We start from the raw sequence: 16,833 nt of genomic DNA, 5'->3' as shown, positions 1-16,833 counted from the left end.
GCAGTACCTGCATGGAGCCTTAGGGAAAGCACCACTGTGAGAGGGCGCTGACTTGGTAGATCTGCTAAAAATATCCATTAGAAAACCGGGGGCCTCCTGCAGGCAGTGGGAACGGTGCAAATTTCAGTGTCATCAGTGTCTTAATTGACTGTAATCAAAGCGAGGAAGACGGTCCCTCCCTGGAGATGCTCCACAGTTTAACACCTTCCTGATGTCTAGCTGGCATTTCAGTGCATGACACCACAAAGACCCGAGTGTTCTGATGGTACAGTTTTTATTTTTGAATCCACAATCTGTACACGTATTTACAAGGCATGAAAATGGATAACAGCACAAAATACAATTGAGGTATAAGCTAAGAGCACAGTATGTCATGTTTCAATAAATATAATTCAAAATTTGTAAACTAAGTGACCAGATAGATGCATTTTGTTTACTAAAACCATATAAAATATCTGTTAATCTCACGTGAGGTAGAGGACAGTTTTGTGTGTCATGTAATGCAACCACAGCAACGCTAACAATAAGACTGTACATCATTGGCAAAGTATTACAAACTGTTGGATGCAGCGATGGATCTCACAGGCTTGCTGTGGTTTGGAATAGTCACCAGCTGCTGCCTCCAGCCCAGCAGAGCGCTGTGTCGCTTTGCAGCCACCTTCTGTAATCCAAGACAGTCACACTGGCATGTCAACACCAATAAATACTTTTGAGAGTGAGCGTGAAAACAAAAAGAGATTTTCATCAATCACAGGAAGCAACGTAACTGCAACAAAATATTTCAGACCAACTTGGCGAGCCCTAGATGTATTTTAAATACAGTGTAACTGTGCTTTCCTTTCAGTGAGGTATCTATATTGGAAGAAAACCAGAGAGTCAATTGATGTTGTTACGGAGGCAGTTTTCCAATAACAAAATTTCATACCGTTTGTTTGCTGTGCTTGACGAAGTGCTTTGCTCATTTTTCAAGCATTTCCCAGCAGAACAGCTAACGCTGAATGAAACTGGTTTGCTAAATAATGGAGACACACAACGAGCTCTCATGCCATCTGTGAGCTGCAGCCACTGACGTTCACAAAAGCTGAAAATATGGATCTGTTTTTCAAAGAGATATGCAACAAACTGAACATCCTATAAGCTCTCTATAATGAAAACATCGGTGAGTACTTCTCACATCAATGAGCAAAACAGAAAACTGAACCTTGCAGCTTATTGCAGCTTGCTGTCGACAGCTGAAATAAAACTACTGGAAGATTTCAAGCACAGATTAACAGGTAGGTGGGATTATTCTTTTGTCAACTTCACCGTATTATAGAAAACTGTTGTGTGGATTAATTACATGAATTAAGTGCAGAAAAAATACAAAGTCGTTCTCTTTGCTGACAGTCAAAATATATGCTCTACAAACAAGTGAACTCAAGGAAGCTGACCATGACAGCCAGCTCCACAGCTAACGCTAGGAAAGTCTTCTGAATAGTCCATAACATGGGACAGCAATCCAACCCCCAAGATAAACCAAGAATGTATGAACAAACAGTTGTGACTTCTAAAACATGGACCGAGCCACATTTTTTTGGGCCACCAGAAGCTTCAAGCTTCCACCCAACTTTTCCTACTTCACTAATTGCATTACGCCTTCACTATATACAAACGATTTTACACCTAAGCTATAATATATTAAATATAGAATAAAATTAGTGGAAGAATGTGAAACAGAACCACATTTATCTGAATTCCCGAGCTCAACGATATGCTTTACAAAAACTGACACATGAGCTTGGAGATCTGAGATAACATCTCTTCCATCCAGGGTGCTGTGAGCGAGGGTACTGCCAGACGGCCAAAGCTGCACGCTGTACTCTCTGAGTTCTCACATCTTCGTGCTCATCAGAGCACACAAAGCATGTGAAAGTCCTTTTTTGTTTTCCTGACACATAGGAGCAAACAGACATTCACCCTGAATCCGAGTTCCAGAAGGTGCACACACAGGCAGCTTTGTTTGCACTCTAGGTGCTCAACCAGGAAACTATTAAAACACTGAACAACTCTAGGCTTTATTTGTATTTTTTTTTTCTCCTCTGAAGACTTAATGCCACAACTATGTGAGAAAGCAACTTTCTGCCTGGAAGATCAGCAAATGAAAGCTGAAGGCAAAACAAAGAGAAATGCATCAGACGAGCATGGCTCAAAGCAAGAACCTAACGACAGAACTGGCTTCTACCACTGAGTGTGTACTTAAGTGAGGGCCCTCAAGTGTTCATTGCAAGATTCTATGTTAGGTTGTAAAACAAACCCCTCAATATAACAAGCATAAGGTAGAGAGAAAAGGTCAATGTGGATTTGTTCTAGAGCTACCAGAGTGTTATTTACAACTCACTCAAAAACTATCTTTCAAAGACTGAACGCACAAAATCTATGGCACAGTTATGTTTACATTATTACTTAAAACCAGTATAAAATTAAGTCTACACGTATGAAAATTATTTATGTAAGCAACCTGAAAGTAATATTGAAGAATTTTAAGAGGATTACAATAATTTAAAATGCATTCTAACTTTAGATTAACTAAATGGAATATTTACAAAGCTATTTTAAGGTCATCTCAACAGATGTCCAGCTAACTTTTTCAGCCAGATGTCTTACAAGTATTAAGAAGCCTCACCTGTAGCTGGAAGTGCTAAAACTCTATGCCAGCTGCTAGAGTTCTTGCAGAAGTGAAAACAGGAGTACAAACTATGGCTGCCTTCAGCAGAAGCTGGTTGGCACAGCAGAAGTGCAGGCTGGGGCAGGGGAAGCCCAGCAATAGCAGCAGCTGCCACAGGTTGAAGTCAACCAGAGGTGAAGTGGGAAACCTCAGAGCAAGGAACGTCACACGGACAGGACCTGAATAAAAACTGAAAGTACAGTGCTCTAAGATCATAATCCCATGAGGATTCCATTTGTTTGACAGCTAAGCTACAAACACTGCAGTGAACCCATCACTTCAGCCATACGAAGTGAGTCCGGAGGGCCTTATCTACACTGACAACTGAACAAGTTTGGTTCACAACCCTGATACTGAAAAGCAGCTAGAAATGATAACACCCCAATGAAACCTTCTGGTTTCCCAGGCTGGTGTTTCCTGACTCATCAATCTAGCTGATCCAGCCTTGAGCTCCAGTGCCTCACATCACTCTTCTACCAACACTGCTGCCACTTTTACTCAGCACATTCGCTTCCTTCCAAACCATTGCTATGCTGTAAAGACAGTCAAGTGTTTTGTTTTTGTTTTTAAGCAATAATTTGGAGATGGAGTTGAAGAAGACGTGAAAAACATCATCTGGATCCCCTTTTCTGATCAACATTGCCAAATAAGTTTCATTTCTTTTCATCTAATCTGCCCTAACGATCAGTGTAAATATGACACAGGGTCCATAAAGAAAATCATGCACTGGTATGAAAGACTCATTCTATGACTCCACAACATGTATCACCTCCTTTCTCACTCAGCTTAAAGAGTTGTGCCATTTTCTATTTCTGTAAAAGAGAGCTAAGAAAGAACTCAGTTTTCATTTTCACTAGTTTAGAATAAAAACTGATGCCAGTGGATTTTACTAGTGGTTTTATCCAGAATTAATCAACTTTTTTAAGAGAATAATAAACCTAAGCGCCTTGAAAAAACCAAACAGCAAACGTAAGCTAGAACACGGGTTAAAATAATGTAGTGAAATAACAGAACTACTGAGATAATTCTAGTCACAATCAGCCAACGTCTGTCAGCGATGTCAAACTTTTGGAAAAGAAGTGCACAGGAGAACTTCTCCATCCAAATCTGTAGTCATGCACTGAATCTACCAGGAATCGGACTGCTGAAGTACTTGAGTAAATGCAATATATACACATAAAGTGGAAATTCTGTACAGTGACATATTTCTAAGTGTCAGAGCTCAACAAACATGCTGTATTTCTTAATTCATGGTAACATCACCATGCCATTCAAATGTAGAAACGATCAAACTGATTTTCAAAGTGCCATATCTTAGAATTCTATTTCTCTAAGCAATTACCACAATGTCAGTTAAGGCCTGTTCTATGTATAGAAAGAAAAATTCACAAGTTAACAGGAAGCTTGAAGTGTAGAGGCTTAAGACACTAAATAAACCAGTCATTTTTTTTTTCTTTTAATAAATATTACTTTTCTTGGAAGCATTGGTACCTGAAAACCAGGCAAGCCAAGGAATCCTACATGTCTGTGCTGGAAGGGACAGTCAAAGATCATCTGGCTGCAAGCTCTGTGCCGTGGCAGGGACACCTTCCACTGCCCCTTGTCCTGCAGCTACCAGACCTGATAAACAGTTTCCTTTAACTGCTATGTACAAGAAAATAAAAACTGAGAATTTTTAGTTTTAGAACATCCCATTTCTGAACCTCATTTCTCCTTAACTTGAAACAACAACAAAAAACCAACACTCCTAATGCTTTGTTCTTCCAGCACGGTGACCAAACACCAGCTCTAAAACTGCTGACTGAGTTGTCAAGTAGCTCACACTGAAAAGGTCAGCCTGACTTCATGTAACAGAATTATGGGAAAACTCATGCTGGTAAATCACCTCTGATAATCATCCATCTACCTTCATGGAGATACTGAGCATTACCTCACAGCTGCTTTTATTCTTTCCCCGGCTCAGGAACACAAAATTCTCACTGAAAACTCAACTATTTTTGGCCTTGAAGAAATTAAGATTTTTTTTTTAAGTACTTTTATAACCGGATGTGAAATCGATAATAAAATAAAGATCATCAAACCTGTTTTAACAGACAATGTTAGAAGGCAGAGGGTCCTCAAGGGCTGCATTAGAAATAAACAGAAACCGGGCACTCTAAATCTGAACTTTCTTATTTTTTCATAGTTTGAGAAAAACCAGTACAAATAAATGCAGATTTCCATTGGGTAGGAAAATCTAAAAATGTGTCCCTATCTGTTTGTTTATATATATCTTCATCTGCACTTGTATGGCAAACAGAAATCTGTAGAGAATACTTCTTATCGCACAGAAACTGCTCACAATTCATTAAAAAAAGGAACACCCTGTTTGAAGGACGCAGTCGTGCTTGTTTTCCAACTTCTATTTTCCATTCCCATTTTTTGAAGATTTCAAGATCTGCAGCTTTAATTCTTTTATCATCATCTCCAACTTCTCCCTTGCCTCTCGTTCTTGTCTCAGTTCATCTTGAAGCTCCTGCCTGTCTGCCTCTGCGTGATCCAGTCTCTGTCTCAGTTCTGCTAGCTGTAAGACAGAGGAGAGAGACTTAATTTTAACAAACATATTTGTATTTGACATAACCATTCAAAACCCCACTGCTAACCACCCTATGAATCAGGTACAAATATCTCAGAAGTATTTCTCAGCTCATTTTCCTATGTTCATCAACAAGTACGCAGCTGCCGACCTCACCACTGGCAAACGACATCAATGTGAGAAGTGGCATAAAGATGATACAACTAAAAAAAAGCCAGAAGAGCCCAATTTTAAATACACATAAATTCCAGTGATGTGAACTGCCAGACTGCACCGAAGACAAAAATCTGCTATCAAGCTGTGAGGATGCCTGCGTCAGATCTTCCACAAATCCCAGAATAAATTTTCCACTCCCCAAGTTAATTTCCCTCACCTGACAAAATACTATTTCTTTACTTCAAAAGCTTAATCCATTTCTACAACACCCATAACCATCAATACAGCCTTCTGACATTCTTTAGCATAAATGAAAGTTAGGAAAATGAGACTCAGAAGTGCTTGACCAGAACATCTTGTGCACTGATTTATGTTATTCAAATAGAAACATCAATCCTCCCAAGCTTTTTTGTGAAACGTTCTGTGTTTCAACACGAGAGAATAAATAGGCTTTAATCTATAGAGCACAGCAAATCTCAAATTTCCCCACGTATGAGGAAGGCTTGAGCAGCCTAAATGGCATCGGCTTCTGCTGAAAAGAACGCTTCTCTGATGACACCAAGTAGGTCACTGCATAACGACTGAAGTAGAAACACTGAGTCTTGTCATTTTTGTCTGGGATGATGTAAAACACTGAAATGTTTTCACTTGGAATTTGGTGCCATGCAACCCAGCGAATTGGAATTACTGATCCGTAAATACACCCCTCTGCTCTTGCAGCTTAATGGCAATGACATGTGATAGCTTGATTGAGATGCTGCATCTCAAGGAAGAATTTAAGTAAAAAAAAGATCCATAAAACGTATGGCAAACATTCTTTTTTATCTTCTGAAGAGTCCCACTGCAGATTATGCAGTTCAGAAAAGTTACTCATCAAAAAAAAAATATTCCACACTTAAATGATTATATAGAGAGTAAAGCAAAGATTTTTGCATGAGACTGTCCAACCACTAATGACATCAAGAGAAGAGTGTGAATCCCACGTGTGATGTGTTCAGTTGTTTGTGTCTAATTTATTACAGCTGGACTTTCAGACTGTACCAAGTAACTCCACAGTAGAAAATCAGTGGTAAGCCCCAGTGATTCAGAACATGAGTCATCTTAGCTAAACCATGTACAGAAGGGAACCATTAAAATAAAACCCAAAAACAGCTGAACAACCACTGTTTGTCTATGCAGCACATAAATCCCCTACCCAGCATTAAAACAATAAGAAACTACTTTGAATTTATTAGGGTCAGTTCTTTCCCACCAAAACTTCATCACAATAAGGTCTGGAAAACTCTGATGAATTTTTCAAGTGTGGCAAAGTTACTGCCAAGCTGCTTATATGTATTACCACCAACAGTTACAACAGGGAGACAAAAGCCATTATCTTCTTTGCCATGGGTTTGAGTGGTTGTTTCTTACGAAAAGACCTCACTGAATCTAAAAAGTCCACCTGCACTCGTGATGTTGGGCTTCCATCTCAATAATCACTACGTGCACATCCCACTGAAAAAGGAGGCAGCTCATGACAGCAAAGAGAAGCAGGAGCACACAAAAACACCGCTGTTTGCCAGCTGCTGTAAAGTGCTTTTGCACTCTGGTGCACTCTGTGATTTTGCAGAAGCATTATTCAATGGATGTTCATCTTCACCCGTATCATGAGAAGTATTTCAGTGGTTTTTAGACAGCACGAGCCTATTAATGTGAGTCTTCTGACTTGGATGCAGACTGGTGCAGCACAGCAATGCCCACTGCCTGCATGCCACAGCACGCAATACATAAATCAGCATGTCTGTGGTGGAGCTTTTGTTTTCACCTATAAAGAAAGGCTTAAGGACTGCTTACACTGTCCTATTGTGATTGATGGGGTGAAGCAACATTTCAACTGGGAAAGCTAGTAAAGGAGTCAAAAAAGGAGGAAGACCTCCTGCATCTTCAGAAGAACAAATGTTTATCAAAACTCCAGATCCCTTATTATTCATTCCCTTTAATGTACAACGAAGGCTTTTCCCAGTCCACAGTTCTCAGAGAGGGCAAGTGGCTTCAAGAAAACATCACATTAAGGCTATTTGAGGTGCAATATATACAGCTTGGGAAAAATAACCGTTGCCAGGACTTCTGTTTAACTCAGGTACATCTGACAACTGCTTGGAACCCATGGTCCAAAACATACTGTAAGATGTGATAAATGGAGAAAAAGACTCCACTGACATGCTCCAAGTAGCTCTGCAGCACAACTAATAACAGGATAAACTTTCATGGCAGGAATGCATTTAGTATTCTAACATCAAAAGAAACAATCATCCAGACTCCTTGGAGAACAATTTGTGGCTTTTATCCTCTAAAGAAAGGATACACTAAACAGGCCATATCCAACACACTACACACGATCATCTTCATCAACCAGAACATGTCGTTACTTGCAGCAATAGGGCTTGTACCAGATGTTTGGTAAATCAGACCTTAGTCAGAGAGGATTACTTCTGGCAGCAAAGGCCAGGAATCTGTGGAGTGGGATGTCATGAAATTAAATTCATGGGAAGGATTTACGATGCTAGTCTCTGCCCTACTCCCTAAAAATACAAAAACCTGTCTCTCAAGTATAGCCTGTTTCTTATTTTGAGACTGCATGAACAGCAAATATACAAAACTATAATCAAGTGATCATAAAGCTTAAGTTTTAGATTTTGTTTGCTTTAAAAGGCTGTTTTCTGTGACACAGTTCAACGTACTTCAACAAGTTTCCATAGCCAAAGCAATCATGCCTAGCTCTGTAACATGGACAAGCCTATACACATTAAACATGGCCTGCTTTGAGTAAGAATGTTATAATCATTATGTTTAAGATTAATTATTTAACCATTAATATCATACAAATATCTGATGAAGAGAATCCTAACACCTGACAGGTGAAGCGTTTCTGTAAGCTACATTTTAGCTCTGTCTCAATCAAGGGGCAGGGAAGTAAATATGCTATCACTGTGACTAAGATGGAGAAGATGAAACCTTACAGTGGATGAGCAGTAACTCCACATTCACTCATGCATTAAATATGATTTGCTTTGAAACAGACTTTCCCTTCTCACCTGTGCTGCATATTCTGCTTCCTTGTCCTTCTCTGAGCTGGACTCACAGGTACACTTCTGCTTCATCATTTGGTCCAGTTTCCTCTCCAAGTCTCTCTGCTCAAAATAAAACTCTTCCATTCTTTGAGCGTGCTCAGTTTGCAGAGATTCAAGCTCTTTTTGCAAATTCTGCTGCTCTTCACTCAGTTCCTTCATAGCTTTAGAGTTGTTTAACATTTCCACTTCCTGTCAAGACAGATCAGGATCACATACACCTTGGTTCTAACACCAGAAAAGCGAAAAAACAATCTTGTGATTTAAATATGTAACTGAAAACAATGAGGCAAAAAAGAGCACATTCATCTACTGGTAACAATGGCCTGATAATGGAACTCATCTTCTTATCAATGGTGACGTGCTGTATTCAATTAATATAACATGATCCATACTTTCAAGCACATGGAGCTTCCAGAAACAAATTCACAATGTCCAGCAGTGAACCTCAGAATGCGGTGGCACTGATTTACTACAACATATTCTGAAGACAAAAGAAGTGTCTCATCAGAAAACAGAATAGAAGTGTTTGGTTTCCCTTTCTGTTAACATTTTGATATTTGTAAAAGGGTCTTCATTTTTTTTTTTTCTTTTTAAATTACCTACAAGCTTTGCCTCCAACAGCAGAACACTTTAAAAGCAGCTGTCCTGGGGCCTTACCTGAGATTGCTGATTCTGAGCTTAATGTTAATAATAATAATAATAATAATAGTAATAGGCCTGGTGTACAAATATAAGCAGAAAAGACAGTATTGACTTAATTTAATGCAGAAAACAGAAGTGATGCAAAATCACAAATGAACACCAGTTTCTAATGCCCTCCATAAAACCCCCTAAAATAAAAGATTCAACAAATAGAGACAGGAAGGTGCCATTATCACTACGCAGGGCTACGGTAGCATCAATTCCAACTCCTGCATCTTTAAAATCCTAAAAAGTGAAAAATTTCCATAGGACTTACACTGTATTTGCCAAAATATTTCTATTTTTGAAAAGGATTCGAAAGTTCAAGCAGTGCTCGTTTGGATATAATGGAATATAATGAAAGCAGCTCCTTGAAGGCAGCTGTTACAAACCGAAAACACAGCACCAGTTATCAGCAGCTCCAAGCTAACAAACACACAGGATATTAGAGATGGAGCGTCTGGATTCAAGCTGGTGGAAAATTACTTTTGTGCTCCAGTGTTCTAAATGGAAGTCATCCGTGGAAGGATTCTAAACCCAAAAATCTAACATGAGTTTTCTGATGGCAAAATGAAGCTTTCTCACGTTGGCATCGTACCATTTGGAGCTGCTGCTTCCTCCGCAAAATAGTATTTAGTTTCTCTTGCTGTTTGATGTAGGTTTTCATTACTTCTTCCATGATCCTTCCCTTGTCGTCTTCACAGCTGATGTCTTTCATGAGAGTGGGGGACAACGTTCTCCCCTCATTACCTACTTCAACACATCTGGAGCCTCTCATGCTTTTGGAAGAAAGACGTTCGGATTTCCCACCTCTTGCAGAATGAGCTGACGCCAGGGGATCTGCAGGTAAAAGAAGGACGTGGCACAATAAGCACAGAAAATCACAGCAATAAAATGCAAAGTAAACTCAAGGGTAGGAAAAGGTCAGAAGAATTTTTGGAGCACCGAAGAGATACGGATACAGTGACAAAATACCAGCTTGGTGCTGCTCCTTCCAAAGTTACATGCTTGAAAATTAAACTGAAAAGACTTCCATGTAATTCTTTTTCATAGCTTATCTACTCACCTAAACGCTTATGCTGCTCCAGACCAGTTTTCAAGTCAATTTTCTCCTGTTCCTCAAGAGAAAGCTCTGGATAGGAGGCAGGTTTTTTGTGCTTTCCACTAGTGAGCTTTTTCTCTGACATTCCAGATGAAGACTTGATTACCTCAGAAGCTTTGACTGTTGCTTTTGTAACATCCTTGTATTGTGATGCAAGAGATACATTTGGGGCCACCACTTTGTCACACATATAAAGGTAGTAACTGAAAAAGTAGAACAGTGCAATTAAGGATGAAAATGTGCAATAAATGTGAGTACTATGTTTAATTTCACTTCATTTTAAACAGCAAAACTTTCAATAAATGTAAGCTTATTCTTTTTATTTTTTTCCTATACAAAAGGAAATAGTAATGACTTCATCCTTACTGGTAGATCGTTTAGATATGGTTTGGAAGCCACAAAAAAAAAAAAAAGCTTATGCAAATGTGACTGATTAAAAACACATCCATACATATATATAAATCACATGGAGTCATCTCTTAGATGCAAAGAGTGAAATTAGAATGCCACCAGATCCAGACTCTCTAGCATCTTCATAATCCTCCTATCAGCAGTGGAGTATGGGAGAAGGGATCAGCACAGTGGCAATGAGCATACTGCTTTTTTAGCAGCAGGGCTGGGCACTAACAGTGCTGGGCAGACCTGGGACCAATACTGGACCTTCTTTTCCACATATACTGACCAGCACTGATGCAGAGTGTGCAATACATTAAGGAAATGCACTCGATTTCTGAAACCTGGAAATTAACCAACAAGTCAGCTGCAGTCATTCCAGCATGGAATAAAGTCTTCAAACAGTTTTGGCAAGTCCTTTTTGAAAGGAAACGCAGTTGCACTCGTGGTAAATAGGCCCTATGCAGCTTTTCACATACGTGCATTATGTTATAATAGGAAAATTAACTTCTGTCATTGCCTGAGAAGCAAAGTCGTAATTACATTTCAATTGTATTTCCTCCTGAAGGACGCCCATACATCACAGCTTGAGTCTCACACCAAAAATCACCCATAAGCAGTTCATTAATATTTACACTAAGAAATGAATTACGAGTTAGGGTGCAATTCTTTTTCGTAACAGTTCAGGTTGCAAATACATTTTTTTCAGCTGAAATTTATGTACTGAAATTACGTATGCAATGCTCATCGTGCTGCAAAGGAAATCCAGTTACCTGGGATGGAAGAAGGAGGGTGGCTGAGGATCAGCTTCTGCTTCCTGCTTGATCACAGGATACCACTGCGATAAATCTAGGCTCTGCTGGGAATCCACCTCAAGGAAAACAAAAACCAAGCAGTAATTTGAAGACAGGTTCACGTTAATGACATTTTAACAAACCGTTCTCAGCAGAACAGCACTTCCACCATTAATGCATACACACAAACTGAAAAAGCCACAGGCTTTGGCAGAAGTGCATGCTGATGCAAGAGACAGAAGTTTCTTCAATCACCAATTTCCCATTATGAGTAAAGCAGCAACGAAACTGAAAGAAAAGCTCTTTGCATAAAAGCTGTGCTGAGCTCCCAGGACTCTGGCAGAGGCACTGCCACCAGAGACTGGGAGAAACAGAGAGCAGAAACAAAGGTTGTATCACCCCTTGGTAAATAAGCATCTACACATCAAAGCATGCACTTGTCAGATACTTCACTACAAAATGAAATCTGTGAGTAAAAAGCAACCATTAGTGGTGTTACAGAAACACAGCTGGGCAAGGTCACTGCAGTAAGCTAACAACCCTTGGCAGTAAGGAACAGAAGCACCTCAGGTGCATCAGAACACATCATCCTAAAGCACTTCTGCGCATGCAGTGTTTGGGTAGCAATCCTCCTTCTGTTTGTCTCAAAAACCATTTCCAAAATTAAACTTCAGTCAAAGTTGCTGCTGATAGTTACTGCTATTTTCAAGTGAGAGGCACCTGGTCCTATCTACAGGACTCGCAGCTGAAAACCTGATTCCTAATTCCATCGTATTAAAATCATCTTGGAACTGGGGAGAAGTCTACAGAAACCCCTAGAAACGTGAATATAAGTGGGTTTTCCCCCAGTGTGATTAGCTGACCACAGCCAGCAGCCACAAAAAATCCATATTCACACGCCCAGAAACAGAAACAGATCATAGAACCTCACCTCTGCCAGTCGAGAGGCTGCAGTCACAGCAGCATGGCCTGCATCAGATGGCACTTGACCACAAAAGAAGAGTCAATCCTATCTATATTATTCTGGTCAAAACATCAAGCCTGCTAAATTCAAAGTCTAGCACTGCAACTGCAATGTAACTCCACCCATGCAGTTCCTCAAATCAGCTCCAAAAGGAACAGAAAGGAGAGAGGAAGCAAGGAAGCTAAGCTCCAAAACAGTGACTTCGCATCAAACCCTTCCCCACCATTTTATCTTTGCTCAAGTTTTCAGTTTTTCTTCCATACTAATTTCATATGCTACTTAATAATAATAACAACAACTACACAGGTCTGTAATGGAAGAATCCAGAAAGGGTTTTTTGCATTTTGTTTGTACCAGTCCAGTCCAAATGACTGCTGCTGTGAACTTCAGCTGTTTTTTCATCTGTCTACAGGAAACTGAAATCGTGGTCAGAAGTCTGCTAACACAAAACAGGAAGCAGCCTCCTGTAGTCACACCTAGAACACACTTCCACTCGTGCCACAGTTCATCACCTGTACTGGCACTGCAAGGACAAAGACTGTCATGATAGTGAAGACTCCTTGCTGCGAGCTTACCTGCAGCCCCAGCTGATTCGGCATGTGCAAGAATGCCATACAGCAGAGTTGTGTGGAAATTTTCTGATAAAAACACAGCAGACTGGCACAATTGTAGCAACAGCTGCTGCTGCAATAAGCCTTTCTGTAACACTGAATGTCCAGAGCTGTGCTGGAAGGTGTCATGTCACTGCACACCTTTCTGGGCTCAACTGCATGGACTGCTTTGAAATCCAAGACAAAACATCCAACAGGTGAACCAGAAAGTTTTAAGTTGAGATTACACTCAATAAAATTGCATATTCTTTGAATGCAAACATCCATGTTGTCATTACCTATGCGTTCCCTCATTTAATGAGCTAGCTGCTCTCCACGTTCCCTACCAGCTCTCCTCTTAAAAAGCCTATTTCTTGCACATAACATGATTATTTCCCCAGCAACATCCAGCATTTATCTGGTGTTTATTATTTAAATTAGAAACCTTTGAAGGAAAAATAAGGTCTGTATTTTTGAACTGCACTGCAGACTTGCAGCAGTATTTTAGGAAAAAATACTATGTCTATTATTAACCATTGTCAAGATACCATCCTACAGCTCTTTACTTGGACTGCTTCAGAACTCCTCTCTTTTGGCATGTTTCTCCATATAACTCGTTTAAACAGAAAGCTACTGCTGAACAAGCAGGCTTTGGGCTTCTAACAGGAGCTTATGGATGAGCCCTCACCCATGTGCAAAGCCATGATGGGTGGCTGGCAGGGCAGGCAGCCGTACACCACATGTGTGTGTGCAGGCGTGAATGCAATAAATAAAAAACCAATTGGTGACACTTGATTTTCAAGCTCCCTTCTGCATTGTTCAGCTGCTGCAGCACATACCGCATAAACACATCAAAAGATCTCCAAATTAATTCTGAACCTTCCAGAGACGGCTTACTTTAAAACACAACAAGAACCAACAAAACCAAACCATCTTGAACGAAGTTATTTAGGGCCCAAAGAGGAAAGAAATCACTGTGCCTTTTCATCAGAAATGTATTTCCATGGAGAAGCTCCCTCATGAAATTCATTTAGGCTGGGCTTGACAGGCACTGCCATTTACAAGAGGCAAGCACTGTGCTTCCAAAAGGACCATTAACACGCAGGCAGAGAGATTTAGGAGTTCTACAAGAGCAGGTGAACTTACTTTTGATCGAGTTCTTTTCTGATTTTTCTCACTAAATTTCTCCTTCATCTCCTCCAAGAGATGCTTCAGCTCCCGCTCCTCCGACGTTCCCAGGTATTTTTGGTTAATATGAAGGTAGCAGTGCCACTTGGCTGACTCGAAGCCCCAGTGGCAGGTCCTCTTGTCGGGGGATCGATGCGAATGCATCACGAAGGTCTGGGGTGAGAACATCCCGTAGCACTCCAGACACTGGATGCAGGGGTCGTCGGGAGCAAGGTAGAACTGAGGTGCAAACAAACCCTGGCACTTGCCCAGGCATTCGTGCTCTACTTCGAAGGCACTGCCAGTCTCCTTCAGTTGGGCCAATGTGTTCTTACCAGGGAGAAAGCTGCCATTTTGAGGAAAAGTGCGAGGACGTAGTAAAGCATTGCATAGTCTCTGAGCATCAGTCAGTGTAATCAGCCCACAGGACGGAGCATTGAACGGAAGAATTCCCAAAACCTTCAGAATATGAAGCTGGTCGGAAGTGCACCTGGAACAGTATATGTACAGTTCATCACACACTGTATTAATCTGCTGCAAAGAAAAGTCTCGAAGAACTGAATTCAACACCTGAGGCAGGCAGAGCCTTTTTTCTCCTCCGACTTTAAAGCAAGAGATGGATTCCCCCTCCAGCACAGTCTGAGTGAGCTCTGTGGAGCTGTCGGGAGGAATGAGCAGCGGAGCAGACAGGATTTGTGGTGATGGAAGAGGCAAGAAGACGGTGGGTGACATGCTCTCCTGGGAATAGCGAGCTGAGAAAGCTGCCGGTCCACCCAGCGAGCTCTGGCTGCTCAAGTGGAATTGTGCCAACGTGTGTTTCAGACCTGGATTTAAATTCAAAGGTTCAGAGATTGAGGAACTGTTTGGCTTGGCACTCTCCCCGTCAGCCTCCACAGAAGTTTCGTCATATTCGTCCAAGTTTTCCTTCTTGATTGTTGGCAGTTTATTTATCACGACTCGTACTTGGCTATTTACGTGCATCTCCGTCATTAGCTTTTTCAGCGGGGGGCTCCCATCCTCCTGGATCCCACTCCTCTTTTGCTCTGAAACGAGCCCTAGAGGGAAATTTGTTTGTGGGCTTTCCATCGCTGAACACCAGAACTTCAGTTAATTACAGTCTCGAATGCACATTTTCCTGCTTGCTTAGACAAAAAACGATTTGAAGCGATCTCGACTGCCGCAGGCACGCCCTGGTTTGCACTCCACTTAATCCTTCGGCCTCCAACAGCAAAACCTGCAACCCATTTTGAACATAAAACTAAGAAATTAAGTCTGCAGAAGTCAAACAGTTTTTCTCTCCTAGTTCTACAACCATTTGTTCAACTGTCTTATAAAGAACCACCGTGATTTGTACACATGGATGTTGTTCACACGCTGCTCAGTCACACAGCAGCACCTCGGGAACAAACGAGGTGCAGAAGGTCCACTGAGGGCCACTTTTTTCTTCCAAAAACAGACGGCCGTCAAAGCCAGTCCGTACTTCGATATCAAAACACAGAAGCGCTCAGAGCTCCGTCCGATCCCAAACGTACCTGGAGCCACGCGGAAATTCCGCTCGGCACTTTCAGTTCCTGGAGATGGAGCCCGAATCTCCGGGGCCTGCTTTATTGTGCCGCCAACTTCGCGATTTCGCCGCCGCCGCCCGCGGAGCGCCGGCAGCTCGCAGACAAACCCGAGGCGAGCGCCGGCGGTCACCTTTGGCACAGATGTCAGCGCCGCGTGTCACGACTCTCCTAGCCCGACTTACGGGCGGTAGGACCGAGGCCGAGGGCCGGATTCCCCCCGCCGCGTCGCGCCGTCAATCCGCGCAGAGCCTGCGAACAGCGAACGGGGTCACGGCGAGCCCGGCAGCGGGGAATGCCCGCCGGGAGCGCCGTGAGGAGCCCCGCCCGCGCCGCCCCCCCAGAGCCCTTCCCGGAAGGGCGCGGGACGCCGCTCCGTGACTCACCTCGGAGCCGGGCGGCCGCGGGCAGCGCTCCCCCCGCCCCCCTTCCCCCGCCCGGCTCCCTCGCTCCGTCGCTCCCTCGCCCGCCGCGCCGCCGCCGCTCCCTCCCCCCGGGCACGGCGCGCCCCTCCCCCGGCCGCCGCCATCCCCTCCCTCGGGCGCTGCCTCCCCTCGCCCTCGCCCTCTCGCTCACCCCCCCCCCGGCTCTCCTCTCTCGGCACCGCGGGGGCCCCGGCGCCCCGAGATCGGAACGGACGCCGCGCACGCGCCGCCCACCCGTGACCTCACTGCGGAGACGGCGGCGGCGGAGACGGAGACGACGGCGGAGACGGCGGCGCGCGGGCACGAACCCGCCGGCGGCGCGCACCCCCCCGCCGCCCTCGGCCGCCGCCGCCGCCGCAGCTCCGCCCACTGTCTGGGGCAGCGGCGGGAGCGGCCGCCCTTCCCCCGCCGCCTCACGGCTCTGGGAGGGAGCGCCCCGCACACACGGCGCGGTAAATCGCGATGAGATACAGGAAAGCACGATAAAATGCGACAAAACGCAACAAATAAACGCGTAGCCATTTAAAGGGCCGACCGGCCCCGCGTTCCGCCCCGCCGCTTCCCCTCAGCCCGCAGCCGCCGGGCATCGCGACGCGGCCCCCCGCGCGCA

At 43.1% G+C, this 16,833-nt stretch overlaps 1 protein-coding gene across 1 annotated transcript; it reads right to left on the bottom strand.

Annotated features, from left to right (window-relative positions):
• Positions 1–257: 257 nt before the first annotated feature.
• SKIL (SKI like proto-oncogene) lies at positions 258–16,270 on the bottom strand. The gene is made up of 8 exons (XM_048954851.1): positions 16,185–16,270; positions 15,769–16,050; positions 14,216–15,470; positions 11,495–11,592; positions 10,293–10,531; positions 9,825–10,066; positions 8,510–8,734; positions 258–5,267 (listed from the first exon to the last, which is right to left on the bottom strand). Exons 3-8 carry the CDS (start codon positions 15,320–15,322, stop codon positions 5,106–5,108), a joined length of 2,073 nt encoding a protein of 690 aa, XP_048810808.1. The 5' UTR covers positions 15,323–15,470; positions 15,769–16,050; positions 16,185–16,270; the 3' UTR covers positions 258–5,105.
• Between the last annotated feature and the right edge of the window lie 563 nt (positions 16,271–16,833).

Source organism: Lagopus muta, chromosome 9 (genome assembly GCF_023343835.1).
Source record: "Lagopus muta isolate bLagMut1 chromosome 9, bLagMut1 primary, whole genome shotgun sequence".
Lineage (NCBI taxonomy): Eukaryota > Metazoa > Chordata > Aves > Galliformes > Phasianidae > Lagopus > Lagopus muta.
Note: the sequence above shows the minus strand (reverse complement) of the source record. Positions and strands in the feature narration are given on the sequence as shown.